The 14,524-nt window shown below is 35.9% G+C and overlaps 1 protein-coding gene across 6 annotated transcripts; it reads right to left on the bottom strand.

The window, feature by feature from the left end:
• Positions 1-401: 401 nt before the first annotated feature.
• LOC100818992 (golgin subfamily A member 4) lies at positions 402-12,848 on the bottom strand. Of its 6 annotated transcripts, none has more exons than XM_006596095.4 (9): positions 12,513-12,848; positions 12,032-12,171; positions 10,449-11,100; positions 4,530-10,288; positions 2,701-3,535; positions 1,920-2,602; positions 1,357-1,498; positions 1,180-1,261; positions 402-1,096 (listed from the first exon to the last, which is right to left on the bottom strand). In XM_006596095.4, the coding sequence occupies exons 2-9, from the start codon at positions 12,080-12,082 to the stop codon at positions 994-996; spliced, it is 8,307 nt and encodes a 2,768-aa protein (XP_006596158.1). In that variant the 5' UTR covers positions 12,083-12,171; positions 12,513-12,848; the 3' UTR covers positions 402-993. The 6 variants fall into 6 exon arrangements, with proteins under 6 accessions (XP_006596158.1, XP_006596157.1, XP_003545551.1 ...); XM_006596094.4 differs by having other exon boundaries at positions 2,701-3,538; positions 12,513-12,847; XM_003545503.5 differs by having other exon boundaries at positions 2,701-3,538; positions 4,530-10,277; positions 10,462-11,100; positions 12,513-12,847.
• Positions 12,849-14,524: the final 1,676 nt, after the last annotated feature.

Genomic DNA, 14,524 nt, shown 5'->3' with positions numbered 1-14,524 from the left:
CATGCGACAAACACTGAGAGGGGGGGCGGTAAGATTGACAGGTGGCAAGAAATGTTTCCAGAAATGAAATGAGACAAGTCGGGTGTGGGTGGTTATAGAAGAGAGTATTTTTGGAAGATAATCCAGTGTAATTAGGAGAAAAACAAAAGTGCCAATAGTATGAGCCTACGTTATAGCGGAAGGGTCACAAATAAACCCCAAGGGAATCTTTTCCTTAACTTGTTAGACCTTTCTGCAATTTCTTGTGCAGTCTAACAATTTCTTTTTTTTAAAAAAAAAAGCACGTCACATAATGCTACTTCTTTATTTCTTTGGTTTATCAATGTTATCAAATGCTTAAAAATGCATCTGAGAAATCATACACTGATTTACTACTTGGAAGCAAACGACACAAGCACGTATGAAGGTCAAAATCTAAATATATTCCAAGTTTACATGTATGTATTTTAATGCTTGACAAACTGCCAAAAATATTCATAACGATGCTATGATTGATGTGAGAATACAAAGAATGGCAACTAAAATTTCTAATGGCTAAGCAGATAACAAAAACCTTAATTAAAGTTCAAAAGAATTACGTCTTTCTATACCTAACTGGTCATTCATCCTGCTCACAAACTATCCCATGATTTTTAAGACACAAACTATCCCTCCAACAGATAGTATTGATCTTGTTGAAGGCATATCCTTATTAAAAACACCAACTGGAATGATGTTTGTGTTGCTCTTCAAAATATTGAGCAATCTGCTTTCTCATCTTTTCTTCAATGCTCTGCCTGTAACTCTTTCTGGCAGCTGCATCTTTAAATTCATTATACTTGTAACTGTCTCTCACCGCAACAAGAACTAAGCAGAAGGAAGATACTGTACAACTTAACTGAGTCCTTTTTTCAAGTATCAGTGGAGTCAATCATGTAACCCCAATCTATAAAGGTGGCACGGCAATTCCTGTGGCCGGCTAAATCATACAAAGCCAAATCAGGGCCTCCCACCTCAAACAACAAAAAATGCAAGGAGTGCGTGCATTATGGCCCAATAAATTATAATTCCAAGCCGTAAGATGGGTTGTCTCATTAGAGTCCGATCACAAGAAACCCTGCATGAATACAAATGCAAACCATTCGTCAGATTAAAAGAAATTTGAAACCATGAAAGCATTGGGGGGGGATATACACATACCACAAGCCATCAATCAAGTCAGTCAACGGTCTAGTAAATCTTGGGACAATTCTGGATGTTGTGAGGGATTTGAAACCATGGACTGCAACAGAAAAGTGGGAATGCCAGAATTAAATTTCAGGCGATGCTGCTGAAAACAACAGAAGCCAGTACACAGGTTTAGTAAAACATAATTACCTTTGTCGTCCTCTTCATCTTCTATCCTACTAGTACTACCAGGGTCTACATCTACAGCAATGGCAACATGATCACTATTGCCTTTGCGCAAACTGCGAACTTGGGGTGTTACAAAAGCACCAGATGACGACCAATCATTCATCTATTTGAAAAAAAGGCAAATAAATTCAATCCCTTCAAATTCAAATCAACCATAACTGTCAATGTCATGTTGAAAAAAACAAAATATCTTTAATTTCCATTTACTCGTATAGTTTTATTTATTTACTGTTTTTAAAAGCAAGTATTAATTATCATATTTAATCAAAAGTACCATCTTAACCTAGATAACTCTACCATAAAAATGAACTTTCAAACTGCTAGAATATATTTGTCTTTTCTAAGTTGACACATATAATGAGAATGTTGTTGATCATGACAAGGTAATGCACAATAACATATTTCATGTTTTATTCCAATTGAAGTTCTAATTTGAATAAGAATTTTATTTAATCCAGATTTAATATAAGATTCTTGTACTAGTGGGAATAATCAAATATTAAATAAATAATTGATTTCCTTACTGCTGGTTCTACCTCCACAATTTCTGAGCTTGTGCCAGCTCCCTTTCCAGTTTCTTCCACACCTTCAAGCAAATTCAATTGCAATTCTTTCTCATGTAAGGATGTCTCAAGAGTTTCTGTTTTGCAGTTCAATTCTTCTACCTTACTCCTTTCTATTTGCAACATTGCATCCTTGCTTTCTGCAACTTCCCTTAGATTCTCCAATTCTGACAATAAAGACGTAAGCTTCTTATGAAGTATTTCTTTGCATTCATGAACCTTACTGTTGCTCTTCATATCAGGATGTATATCATGCACCCCATCATGAGACACAATTGTGTCAACCCACATCAAGAACTCAAAGATCTCATCAGAACTCTGGTTGCTCATTTGTGATGCAAGAAGAGCATCATTAGTGCATCTAGTAACCTCTTGCCTCAAGAAAGAAATTTCAGTATCTCTTTCTAGCAACTGGGATTGGAGCTTTTCAACCTCAGAAAGGAGACTTGCAGACAGGTGGTGAAGCTCATCAAACTTACTAACAGTTATGGAAAGCTTTTTCATAACCTTACCACGGGAAGATCCAAGGTTCTCAATCTCTTGATTCTTTTGTTGAACTACCGTTTCAAGATCCACAATCTTATTTGTTAATTCTTCCATCTGCGTTTCTTCCTCATCAAGTGCATGCATTAGTGCTTCGATTTCTGCAATAAACCATTAAGTTCCAGAAATGTAAGTTTCTCATTTATAAAAAATATTACAAGATCACTTCTCAAAAGAGAAGGAATCAGACAAAGCTCACCTTGATCTTTGGCAGCCAGTAAACCAGTTTGAGATCTCATTTTCTCCTCTAATTCAGCTGCGGTTTCTTGTCTATCCTGCAGTTCATTCACTCTCTGTTCCAGTATCTTCCTTTCTGCCTCAATTGCTTCCACCTCTTTCTTTATATTATGTTCTTGAAGACTAAAAGCTTGAAGATCTTGAGAGTAACTGTTTGCAGCAGCTTCAGCATCCTTGATCTGTTTCACCAGTTCTGAGCAAATCCTATCTCTTTGAACATCCTTCTCCTGAAGCTCTCTCTGCAAATTTGTTATAGTAGCCTTCATTTCTTTTTGATTGGCATCTAAAAATTCAGTTTTTAAACTAGCAAACCCTTTTGCACTCAACAGCAATCTATCTGTCAGGGTTTTAATACATTCCTCAGATATGCCATCATCAAATGAAGGTATTTCCAAGTTAATTCCCAGATCTGAAGATTCAACCTTCCTTCCAACCAGTTCAGCTTTTCCATTTTCAAGTACAATGACAGAATTAATGCATGCTTCATAAAGATAGGCAACGTTCCCACGTAATACAGCAAGTTCCCCATCTCGCTCACTTACTTCTTTCTTCATCGTTTCACACGCCTCTTTTTGGGAAGTCATTTCCCTTTGAATACTTGCTATTAGTTTAGATAGAGTTTTGTCCGTCTCCTGCGCCAAACTTGAGTGCATGTTTATTCTTTCCCTGAGAGAACTAACCTCCACCATGAGCTCTTGCAGTTGATGCCCAAATAGACGAGAAATTTCAACTATAGTATTATCATCATAGTGGTCAATTCTGTCAAAATCTGACCAAGGATCTGCAGACACAGAGCTCTTCTGGAGAACAAATATCACAAGTATTTAAGAAGGAAACTAGGTCATATTGCACAAAATAGTAATAACAAGGAGTGCAATTAAGCCTTAACACGAAAAATCTATAAAATGATACAAACCAGAAGGCACATTTTGCAAGGAGTAAAATTTGAGTCATAAACTTAAAACAGAGAGTGAGAGTTTGAGTTGGAATTGCAGTTGCAACATTCCATACAATATAAATAAGCTCAACTTCTAATTACAGACTTAAATTCTAAGACAACAATTTACCCATTTCCAATTAATCTTAATTTAAAACCACATTGTAACATATTTCACATTTCTAAAATAAGTGAAGAAAACTATATTCAACAAACGAGTGATTGAAAGAATGCCACCAAGATACTGATATACATGCTCAAAAACAACAAATATCTCTACTTTCTACTGCTCAATTTGTTCCAGTTTGAAAAGTCAGTGTTCATTTACAAATATCTACAACAGCATTATAATGATGGTTGAGGAAATAGAAACTACAAAAATAATGACCCTAAAAGATATCAAAGATGGAATAAAGCTGTTCAATCCATCAGCACATCAGAAAAGAAAATTTCCAAGAAATAAATAGCCATTCACAGAACATCAAACATAGGCCAGGAACACAACCTTATCCTATTAAAATCTGTAAGCACAAAAGAACAACCTTGAAAATTATGCATTCAGAGCAAACCAGAATACCAGATACATCAGAGATCAATAGCATATTTAAATAGCACATAAAGTAATATTAAAGATCACCCACACACCCCAAAAAATTACTAGTACAATAATTTAAACTAACATATCTGTTGTCACACACCAGCCAACATCATTGTATGATAGTTATCATCACTTTCTTGTTATCATAATATACCACATGAAAGACAGATGAAGTAGAAATATAGAAAATGTCAAAAATTGATGTAACATATATATGTACTTTTAAACTAATTGAATATCTGTGTGATATTAATACCTTATTAGCAGATGAGCAGTGTAAAATGCCATCATGTTCTTTGGTGATGGATGAATCCACCACATTTTTATCATTGTTTCCTTTCATACATGACTCAAGACCAGCCTCCACTTTCCGATAAGATTCCAAATCCATGAAAAAAGCATTACACAGTAAATTCTGAACCTCACCAAAGCTTTTGCAGACTTGGTTCATACTAGATTTTAATTCCATGATGTCAGAAAAATGGCTCTTTTTCCCCTCCTCAAGATGTGCAACCGCTTCCAGTTTGGCAGCCTCAGCTGAATCCCTTTCTCTTCTGAGATCCACAAGTTCAGCAGTCACCTTTGCGAGCTCCTCCTGAAAACTATCATTCCTTTCTTGAACCTCATTTAACTCTGCCAAGAGGAGTTCTGATGCTCTTTTAGACTTCCTGGATTCTTGTTCTAAAGATGCCACAGCACTATGTAGATCAGAAAATAACTTCCCAACCAATTCCAATTTCTTCACTGGATCACTTATATGACCTTCACCGCCAACCTCAATCTCACCCAACTTGTTCAAAATCAGTTTCAAAGAATATTCTTGGTCCTGCAAATGGTGCTCAGTTTCTTCCAAATGTTTCTTCAGAAGCAAACTCTCAGATTCAAGAGCTTCTAACCTATCTGGGTAGGTTGACAACTGTCTCAACTTCTGTTCTTGCTCTCCAAGAGTGTTTTCCCGGTTGTTTATCTCAGATTTCAAGTGCTCCATCTCAACAGTCATATCTTTAATGGTTTGCTTTAGACTGTCTCGTTGTTGCACCAATGACTTCCCTTTCCTTACTGCAACATTTAACTTCTCTCTAAAAGAAGCTGATTTCTGCTCCTCCTGATTAAGAAGCCCTAGCAATTCATCAATTCTTTTAGTCAGAGTTTCAACTTCACCTGATAACTTCTCCCTAACAGAAGCTGATTTTTGCTCCTCCTGATTAAGAAGCCCTTGCAATTCCTCATTTCTTTTTGTCAGAGTTTCAACTTCACTTGCTAACTCCTCTCTAAAAGAAGCTGATTTCTGCTCCTCCTGATTAAGAAGCCCTTGCAATTCCTCAATTCTTTTTGTCAGAGCTTCAACTTCACCTGATAAAGATATTTGCTTTTCCAAAGATCTATTTCTCTCCTCCTTCACATGCATCAATTCATTTGAAGACTCCTCCAGATCTCTTTTATATATGTCAATATCTGCCGCCTCCTTATCATGCACATCCATACTTCTTTCCTCGAGAAGTGTAGCATCCTCCTTTTGAGAATGGAGTCCATCACCTACAACCCCATATGCAGGTTTCATTAATGAAAGCTTTGCATGATTTTCTATAAGCTTTCTCAGCAATTCTTCCAAGGAATCAATATTTGCACTACAAGAAACCAGATTTTCTGTTTCAGGTACTGACAAGGCATCACCAACTAAGTCTTGTAATTTTCTGATTTTACCATCAATGGTGAAAATTTGTTCTTCAATTGCAGCTTTCTGTTCCAATTTATCCTTCAAACTAGAAATTTCAGTATGCAGCTTTTCATTCTCAAGTTCAGCTTCTCTTGTCTGTGCTGATGGTTTCCTTTCCATGTTCAGCTTTTCTACAAGCTTTTCCAGCAATTCTTCCAAGGAATCAATATTTGCACTACCGGAAACCATATTTTCTGTTTCAGATTCCGACAAGGCATCACCAACCAAGTCTCGCAACTTTCTGATCTTGCCTTCAATAGTGAAAATTTGTTCTTCAATTGCAGTTTTGTGTTCCAATTTATCCTTCAAACTAGTTATTTCATCATGCAGCTTTCCATTCTCAAGTTCAGCCTCCCTTGTCTGCAATGATAGTTTCTCATACTCATACACCAAAGACTCCATTTTCTCAGAAAGATGCTCTCTTTCAGATGTAAGAGCACTAAGGTCTTCTTGAAGAGCAGACACTGTCCTTTGAGACTCTTCCAGATCGGCATTTAGCAATCCACAGTAGCTATCATATTTTTCAATCTTCAGCTGCATAGAATCTATATGATGATTAGCCTCAGTAAGCGCACTGCCTATACATTCAATCTTATCCTCCGTCTCCATAGACTGCAAATGTGAAGGCATTTCAACCCTATTTACAAGCTCTTCCCATCTCTGAACTAAGCTGTTTCTTTCCATCAATGATTGCTCCAGCATTTCATTTTGCTCAGCCAACCCATAATACTTACTCTGCAACTCCTCAAATTTTTTTCTAAAATCATCTGAATCTGGTCGTAGCTGACTATCATCTTTCCATGAATCCGTGACAACATAACCAGCATCAGAGTATGAGCCTCCTCCCATAGCTTCCTTCTGTTCCCAATCATTAATTGGCAATGAGTTTGCTGAAACTGAACTAGCCAACCAATCAATCTTTTCAATTATATCTCTTGAATGAAACTGCTCTGGCAGATCTAGGTCTTCCAATATCTCTTCTATCCTCTGAAGCATTGAATCTTTAAGAAGAAATGACTCTCTCAAAGCATTAGATGAATTACGGATATAAGAAAGCTCAGATTCCAGAGCTTCAACACGCTCACCAGCCTCTGCATATGTCTTAACTTTCGTTTCAACCTCATGAAGCCTTGTATCTTTCAACTGTAACTCTTGCAAGCATCTCTCCAATTCACTGGATGTCTCTGCCAGGGATTGCTTGAGTCCATCTCGCTGTACAACCAACCCTTTCCCCTTGGCAACAGCTATGCTAAGTTTTTCCCGAATGGAGGACACCCGCTGTTCTGAATGCTCAAGTTCATTTGCTTTCTTGTGCAATTCAGAATGAGCAACAGTAAGAGCTTCCTCAGCCTGATGTAAGCTTTCCTTCAGAACAAGGATTTCATTTTCATTCTCAAGACGAAGTGTGTCTAGAAAATGCATTTTTTCCTTCAATTCAGCCAATTCCATCTCCTTAGATCCATATCCTTCTTTAGTCGTGTGATACTGGATTTCAGTGTCTCTGGTTTTCTGTACAAGACTAGAGACTAATGAATCTAAGCAAGAAAGGGGTGATTTATTTATATCGATCTTTGAAATGTCCACATTCAGCACACCCACGACATCTTCTATTAGCTTACTAACAGAATCTAAACCAAGGCACTTCATCTTCAATTCTTCCAATTCTGTTTCCCTGTGCATCAATTCTGACTTAATCTCCTTGGTAACAGACTCAAGTTCCAGCTTCTCGGTCAATATATTCCCAATATGTTTCAAGATGGGTTGATAGCTATTATAGTTCAGCAGATCAGGCAGCACTTCACTTTGTAAATCTATCTTATCTTCATCCATAGTCCCACCATTACTAAACACAAGTTTCCTCAGGTCACTGTACATCTTATGCAATAGACTAACAGCCAATTCATTCCTCCCAAGCAGATCATCACATTTTGAATTCATTTCTTTATATGATGTGCACATTATTTCATGTTCCGAATAAGTAGCTTCAAGTTTCTTCTGCAGATCAAAAATCATTTCAGCGGCTGCATTAACTGAAACTTCTAACTGATGACAGATATCCAAGTTGCCATAAGCATCAGAAGAAACAGTTGTGCACAAAGTTTCACCAACTGATTCTTTCAGCTTCCCAACTAACTCAACAATCTGGGCAATAGTCATATTCCAGCCTTGCTCAAGTAGCATTGCCCTCTCTGTCACCTCCTTCTGCAAATTTTCCAGTTGACTGCCAACAGTAGAAGCCATATCATTTGAAATTTGTTTCACATCATTCATTTCAGTATGCAATTCACTAATTTTTGACTGACAATAGCCAAGCTTCTCATAAAGTTCATTATTTTTGGCTTTGAGATGGGTATCTTCTTGCTTTAAAGCATCATAGAATTCCTCAAGAAGGCATTTCTTTTCTTGAATATCACCCAGAAGTTGCTTTGCAGTTTCATATTGAACTGCAAGTTCAATGTTGGATGCTTCCAAATCTGAGCAATGTTGCTTCAATTGTTCAAACTGGTCCTTGAGATCACTGTACTTTGCATCACCAGTTTTCCGATCATCTCGCTCCCCATTGAATAATGTACCTGCAATCTGAACATTCAGCTTCCACTTTGAAAGCAATTTTTTCAAATCTCCAATTTGCTCTTTAGTTAACATAATAAATGAGTTTGATGATGACAGAACATCACTGGAATCCCTACTTTCTGTCTCATGCTCATCTTCTTGTACTTTTGATTCAAAAGCCTGTATCAATTTCGAAACCACAGGCGAAGAAACTTTTTCACCGGCCCTGCTGGAGGATACTGATTGAGAATGCAACACATCAATTGCCTTTTCAAGCTTCACCAGAACTTTCTCTACCTCATCCGAGCAAGCTTTCAATGAAACAAACCCATGAGAATCATCAAAGACTTCATGCTCAAGTATATTCACATGTGGTCCTCCTAGTGCCCCTTCATCTGGCTCCTGATCCATATGCAGAGAATCGTTAGCAATAGCAATTTCAAGGCCCTTACTTTGTGTACGTGCAACATGAGCTTGATTTCCAAGGTCCCTAGGTTGAGATAGTGGTTGGCTGTGCTCCTTTCCAATTTCTTCTATCTTGGCCTTTTGCTTATCCAAAGTGTCATTGAGAAACACATTTTCCTTGGAAATTTGTTCCAAGTGCACTGTGGCTTCTTTAAGGTCACCTTCAAACCTCATTCGTTCCGCCTTTTCTGTAGACAATTGCTCATTTAGGGCAATGATTTCAGAAGAGTGTCTTTGATTCTCATCTTCAAGATTTTTAATCTTATCAGCTGACAATGCAAGGTTACGATTTAAGTTGGAATTTTCTGCCTCTAGACTTGCCACCAAATCTTTATTTTCAACCAAATCTAATGACAGTCTGTCAATCTCATGTTTGAGATGCTCAATTTCTGCTTCAATCTTATTCCTCTCTTCAGTCACCAAAGAGATCCTGTCAATTAAGTTGGAATTCTCAACTCTTACTCCTTCCATCAAACTCTTGAAGTCAGCCAATTCAGTTGCCAGATTCTTACTTTCACATAGATGAAATTCCTTCTCCTCCACAAGTTTATTTTTCTCAGCAATCATCAAATTAAGAGTTTCATTCATGCCCTTCTTTTCCACCTGTAAACTTGAGATCAAGCCTCTGCAGTCAGCCAACTCTCTGGACAATTCCAACGAATCTTTGTGGGACACATCAAAACTATTCTGCAGCTCAATCACTCTGACAGAAAGTGCTTCCACCTCAGCCATGGCAGCATTAAATTGATTTTGTACTTCTACGTTCTTGCTAGAAATATCATGTAGTTCAACATGGCAATTAGCAAGTTCTTCAGTAAGTTGTTGATTCTTGTCATTTACTTTATTATGAGAAGCATGAAGCTGAGATATTTCATCAACCAACTGGTGACGCTGATCATCAGACTCCAGTTGTTCAGCTAGTTGAGTGTTAAATATATTTTTCATTAAATTTGCAAGAAACAATTCTTCTTTGAGACTCTGAAATGCTTCTGAAATGTCATTGTCTGATAGAACTGAACTACTGGCTAAAGGATCCAAATCAGAGACTGCTCCTCTTGCCTCGAGCAGAAACTGAGAGGAGAGTAATTCAATTGACTTGCGTAGTTGCTCAGCTTCATGAGATGCCTCCTCAACTCTAATCTTCTCCAAAGCAATTCCCGAAAGAGACTGGTCACTCTCACCAACCTCAGACAAAGAAAGCTCCTTTTGACCATCAATCACAGGATCAGTGCTTTGATAAGATTTCTTCATGTCCAAACCATCAGCTTCCTGCATTGCCCCTACCCAGCAACAAATGAGAATATAAATTATAAATCAAATCCATGTATTAGTTTGCACAGCCTGCCCAACTAATATCCAAATACCTAAACATAAAGGTATAATATAATATTAAATTAAAGGTGTGTTTGTGTGGGGAGAGAGAGAGAGAGAGAGCACAACCTAAATCTGTTACCTGATCTTCCCTTGTTTGCATCACAGATGTATTGGGTATATCCTCAGATAAAAGCAACAATTCCTCCCTCTTTTCACCTTCTCGTTCATCTGTAACACTCTCACCCACTGCAGTTGTAACAGAAGCAGGTGGGGACAAAACGGCAACAGTTACAGATTCACGATCATGTGTTGCTCCACCTTCAGAAACCAGGCTATCTGAAGTTCTCAAAGACACATCCTCTAGCACATCAGCACCAATGTCTTGAGCAATTTCCCCTTGATCTTGGGCGGATAACTCAGAATCATTCTCACAGACCCCATGAACTTGATGTGCTACCTCAGCATTAGAGTCCAATACAGTTTCATTGCCTGTATCATATGTAGTGACCACTGATGATGAATCAACAGATGGATCAGTATTGTCAGGAGCTAATGAGTTTGTCACAGACTGTGACTCTGATGATTCTGTATTAACCATATTGGAGTGGCTGTCAGCTTCAACATTTCCATCAGTAATTTGAGATGATACCGTTGAAATTGAGGCACTACTTGCAGCATCAGAATCAGGGTCCGGTAGCTGAGGTTTACCAGCTTGTTTTGATGATTTTCCACGGCTACTACCACCTTTACCATCCTTCTTCTGACGAAATTGTTGGAGCTGAAAATGAAAACATGAAGAGTGAAAATTGAGAACTGCAACCAGTAAATTGTACACCCTATATATTTTGAAACCATAAAGTGAAAGGAATCAAATAGAAAGAGAAAGATAAAATCACATGCTTTCTGATCATATAATAATAAAAAAGAAAAATCTGATAGATACACATTAGTTAGGTTACTTGGCCAAGGAAATACAAGCCTTTTGTGTTAGAAAGAAGTGGACCAGGCATGCAACTGACTAGGCCCATTAAGGGTGTGCTTATGTCAGCAGACCAGCAGCTGCCTATAAATAGGAATAACTGTAAAGTGTAAACAGTTTAGGAGACTTTTGGAAACTGAGAAAACGGTGTAAGGAGTGGATCCAGAGCAGTGTATTAGTTCCTAGGGAGCTTCTCCCGAGTTTCATTAAATAAAAAACTCATTATTTCTTGCTGTTATGATACCAGTTCTATCAAAATATCAAATCACGCAGTCACATCAGCCTTCCAAAATAAATGAACAGGTGAATTCTACAGGGTACAGTACAGTCCCTTGCACTATTTTCTTAAGTGGACTTGGATCCTCTAAATAAGTTAGTGCACGTAGTGAATGCTCACAAGTAAAACAAGGAATTAGCCTTCACACACATACATGATTCGTTATATAGGTCTTGGTTTAATTAAACTCTAAGCCATTGATACTTAATAGTCTCATCACTGGTTATCAAATCTACATTTTCCTCTCTAAAGTACAGTATATACGCCCCACACTTAGACCCAACAACTTATTAATTCCTATACAATCTAACTCTCTAGTAGGAACCAACCAAAATCCAATTATGAAAAACTTGCTCTAGAAACACAACAGCTACACTTCATTCTCCTCCAAACACACACACACACGCACTTAACAAAGCAAGAATTGAAATTCAAATTGCAAAGATCACATACCCTTTTCTTGCCAGCTGCGAGTAGATCGGTACGGTTCTTGTTCCGGTCCATTTTCCGATCCACCCCGTTCTTGCTCCCCACGGTAACCACCGCAGTCACTAAAAACGAGCCACGGCGATCCTTCAGATCCACCTATTACACTGCAACCCAAACAAAACCACCGAATCGAATCGAATCAAATTCGGCACAGTCACAACCATTAACGCCCTTCAAAATCCAAAACAAATAAAAACAAAATAGAGAAATCAAAATATTCATAGCTTATATCCTCCCAGAATTAAACTTAAATATAAAAACAACAACGTGTTCGTGTTGCGTGTGAAGGTGTTTAAAATTCATTTCCATTTCCGCACCAGCCAAACAAGGCATAACCTAATCTTCTGATTCGAAACGCAGATAATAATACAATGAATTGAAAGTTACATGAATGAATAAATGAAATAGCGAAAACTTTTGTAGGGAAGAAAGAAAAGAGAAGAACCTTGGCTGCGGGTTCTTGAAACGACGTCGTAGAGTGTCATTCGAAGTGAGGTTCTCGGTGGCTATGGCTATGGCTATTGAATGGTTCCGTTTCTTTCTCGGTTTTTGTGTGTGAAGGAAGGAGAAGAGGGTGTGGTGGTATTGTTGGTAGCAGCGTTTCTCAGATCTAAACGCAACGCGGGCGTTATTTTCTCCGCTGGTTTAAGTGTCGAATCAAGCAACATCAATTTTTCATTTTTTAGAAGAGGGATTTTATGACCCGAAAAAGAGACAAAATAAATAAATAAAAAATAGGATTGTTCAGTTTGGGTTTGGGATTTGCACCAGTGACGGTTATAGTTTGGTGTCGGTTTCTTAAGGGAGCAGCATCTGCAATTGCGAGCGTGAAAAATTTTATTTGTGGGATAATTTAGGGATGTTCAGGTGTGGTTTCGTTCAACTTAAGCTTAATTTAAAATCCGAATTAAATTAAATCAATCTTTTAAGAGTTTGGTTTAATTTTTTGGATTTTTATTAAAATATTTATTCTATTAAAATTTTTTATTTTCTTTTCATCTTTTATATCAAATTATATTTAAAAAGTTGTTAATAACAATCTTTAAAACTAGTTAATGTATTAAATATTTTATAATCAAAATCTTCTAATAATTTTTATCCATTTTAAATCAAACTAATTTTGAAAAATTTGTCTAAAAACAAAGTAATAAACATTATATAGGTGTCATATTCATAAAACTATAAAATGTTATAAAATATTATAAAATATAATGGTATATACAATATAAAATATATAATATTAAAACAATCATTTAGTTTTAGCATAAAGTCATCCAAACGGATTAAAAAAATATCAATTTAGTTTTTTTTTTTTTTTGAATCGGTTTGAATCTGATAATCCATTGAATAAAATATATTTTTCTCCAACAGAGTATTCTTAAATGCTAATTTTAATTCTTATAAAAATTTAATATGTTTTATAATTATATACATTTATTCAGAAAATATGTACTTTTTATTTATCTTGCATTATATATTATGGATGTCTTTTGAACTACTAGATCAAAAACCAATCATACTCTTGAAAATTGAATGTGGTTGGTTCAATTCTTGATAAAAGATTAAAATTATATAACTTTATAGGACATATTAAAATTTTATAAAAGTTAAAACCAACATTTTAAAATATTTTGACATACTTTCTTTATCCTTTGTGAGTGATTTGGCTGCCAATTCAGTTTTTTCTTCGCTTCTTGTTTTTCCTTCCTAATTCCTATGCTTTGAGTATTGTATTTATTTATAGTTTAGTTATGAATAAAAAAAATTAGAATTTAGTTTAATTTATATAAATTGTGTGTAAAAAATTATAGGGTAAATAACCTATTTGATCCTTTTTATTTTATTTGTTCAGTTTGATTTTTTTAGTTTAATTTGGTTTTTTATTTTATTTTTTGGTTGAGTCTTTTATCTTTTTTAAAAAAATTGTTCTTTTATCTTTTTTTATCAATTTGATCATTTATCTTCTTTTTTATTTTAGTTTGATCCTTCAATTTATTTAAGATTGATGTTGTTAATCATTTAAAAAAAAACTTATTTTTGTTCAGTTTTCTTCCCTTTCCCTTTACTTCATTTTAACAAAAAAAATCATTTTTAAATGATTAACAACGTCAATCTTAAATAAATTGAATAATTAAATTAAACAAAAATTAAAATAAATGATCAAAATAAACTTTTTAAAAGATAAGGAACTAAACTTAACTAAGGATGATAATGAATAATGACAATGAATAAGGATCCTATAATATCCATTTTCAAACCTACTTTTAAAATTATTTGTACACAATCCCATATTTACACGGTAACAATTTTAATCATTATTTTTATATTCATTGGATACCTATATTCTGATACCAGTATTCATAATCCACACTTTACTTTTATTTATATATATTATCTGTACCTATACTCATATCCGTGTGTAAATTTGTGGTTATATATCCGTCCTATATAGCAATC

Source organism: Glycine max, chromosome 14 (genome assembly GCF_000004515.6).
Source record: "Glycine max cultivar Williams 82 chromosome 14, Glycine_max_v4.0, whole genome shotgun sequence".
NCBI lineage: Eukaryota > Viridiplantae > Streptophyta > Magnoliopsida > Fabales > Fabaceae > Glycine > Glycine max.
The sequence above is the reverse complement of the archived record's forward strand: the minus strand, read 5'-3'. Positions and strand labels throughout refer to the sequence as shown.

Excerpts from the sequence above, each read along its gene's own strand:
- LOC100818992 (XM_006596094.4), bottom strand. The coding sequence starts at position 12,082 with ATGGACCGGAACAAGAACCGTACCGATCTACTCGCAGCTGGCAAGAAA. Across the intron at positions 11,101-12,031 it reads TCGCAGCTGGCAAGAAAAGG|CTCCAACAATTTCGTCAGAA; the intron begins GTATGTGATCTT and ends TTTCATTTTCAG. Across the intron at positions 3,539-4,529 it reads ACTGCTCATCTGCTAATAAG|AAGAGCTCTGTGTCTGCAGA; the intron begins GTATTAATATCA and ends TTTGTTCTCCAG.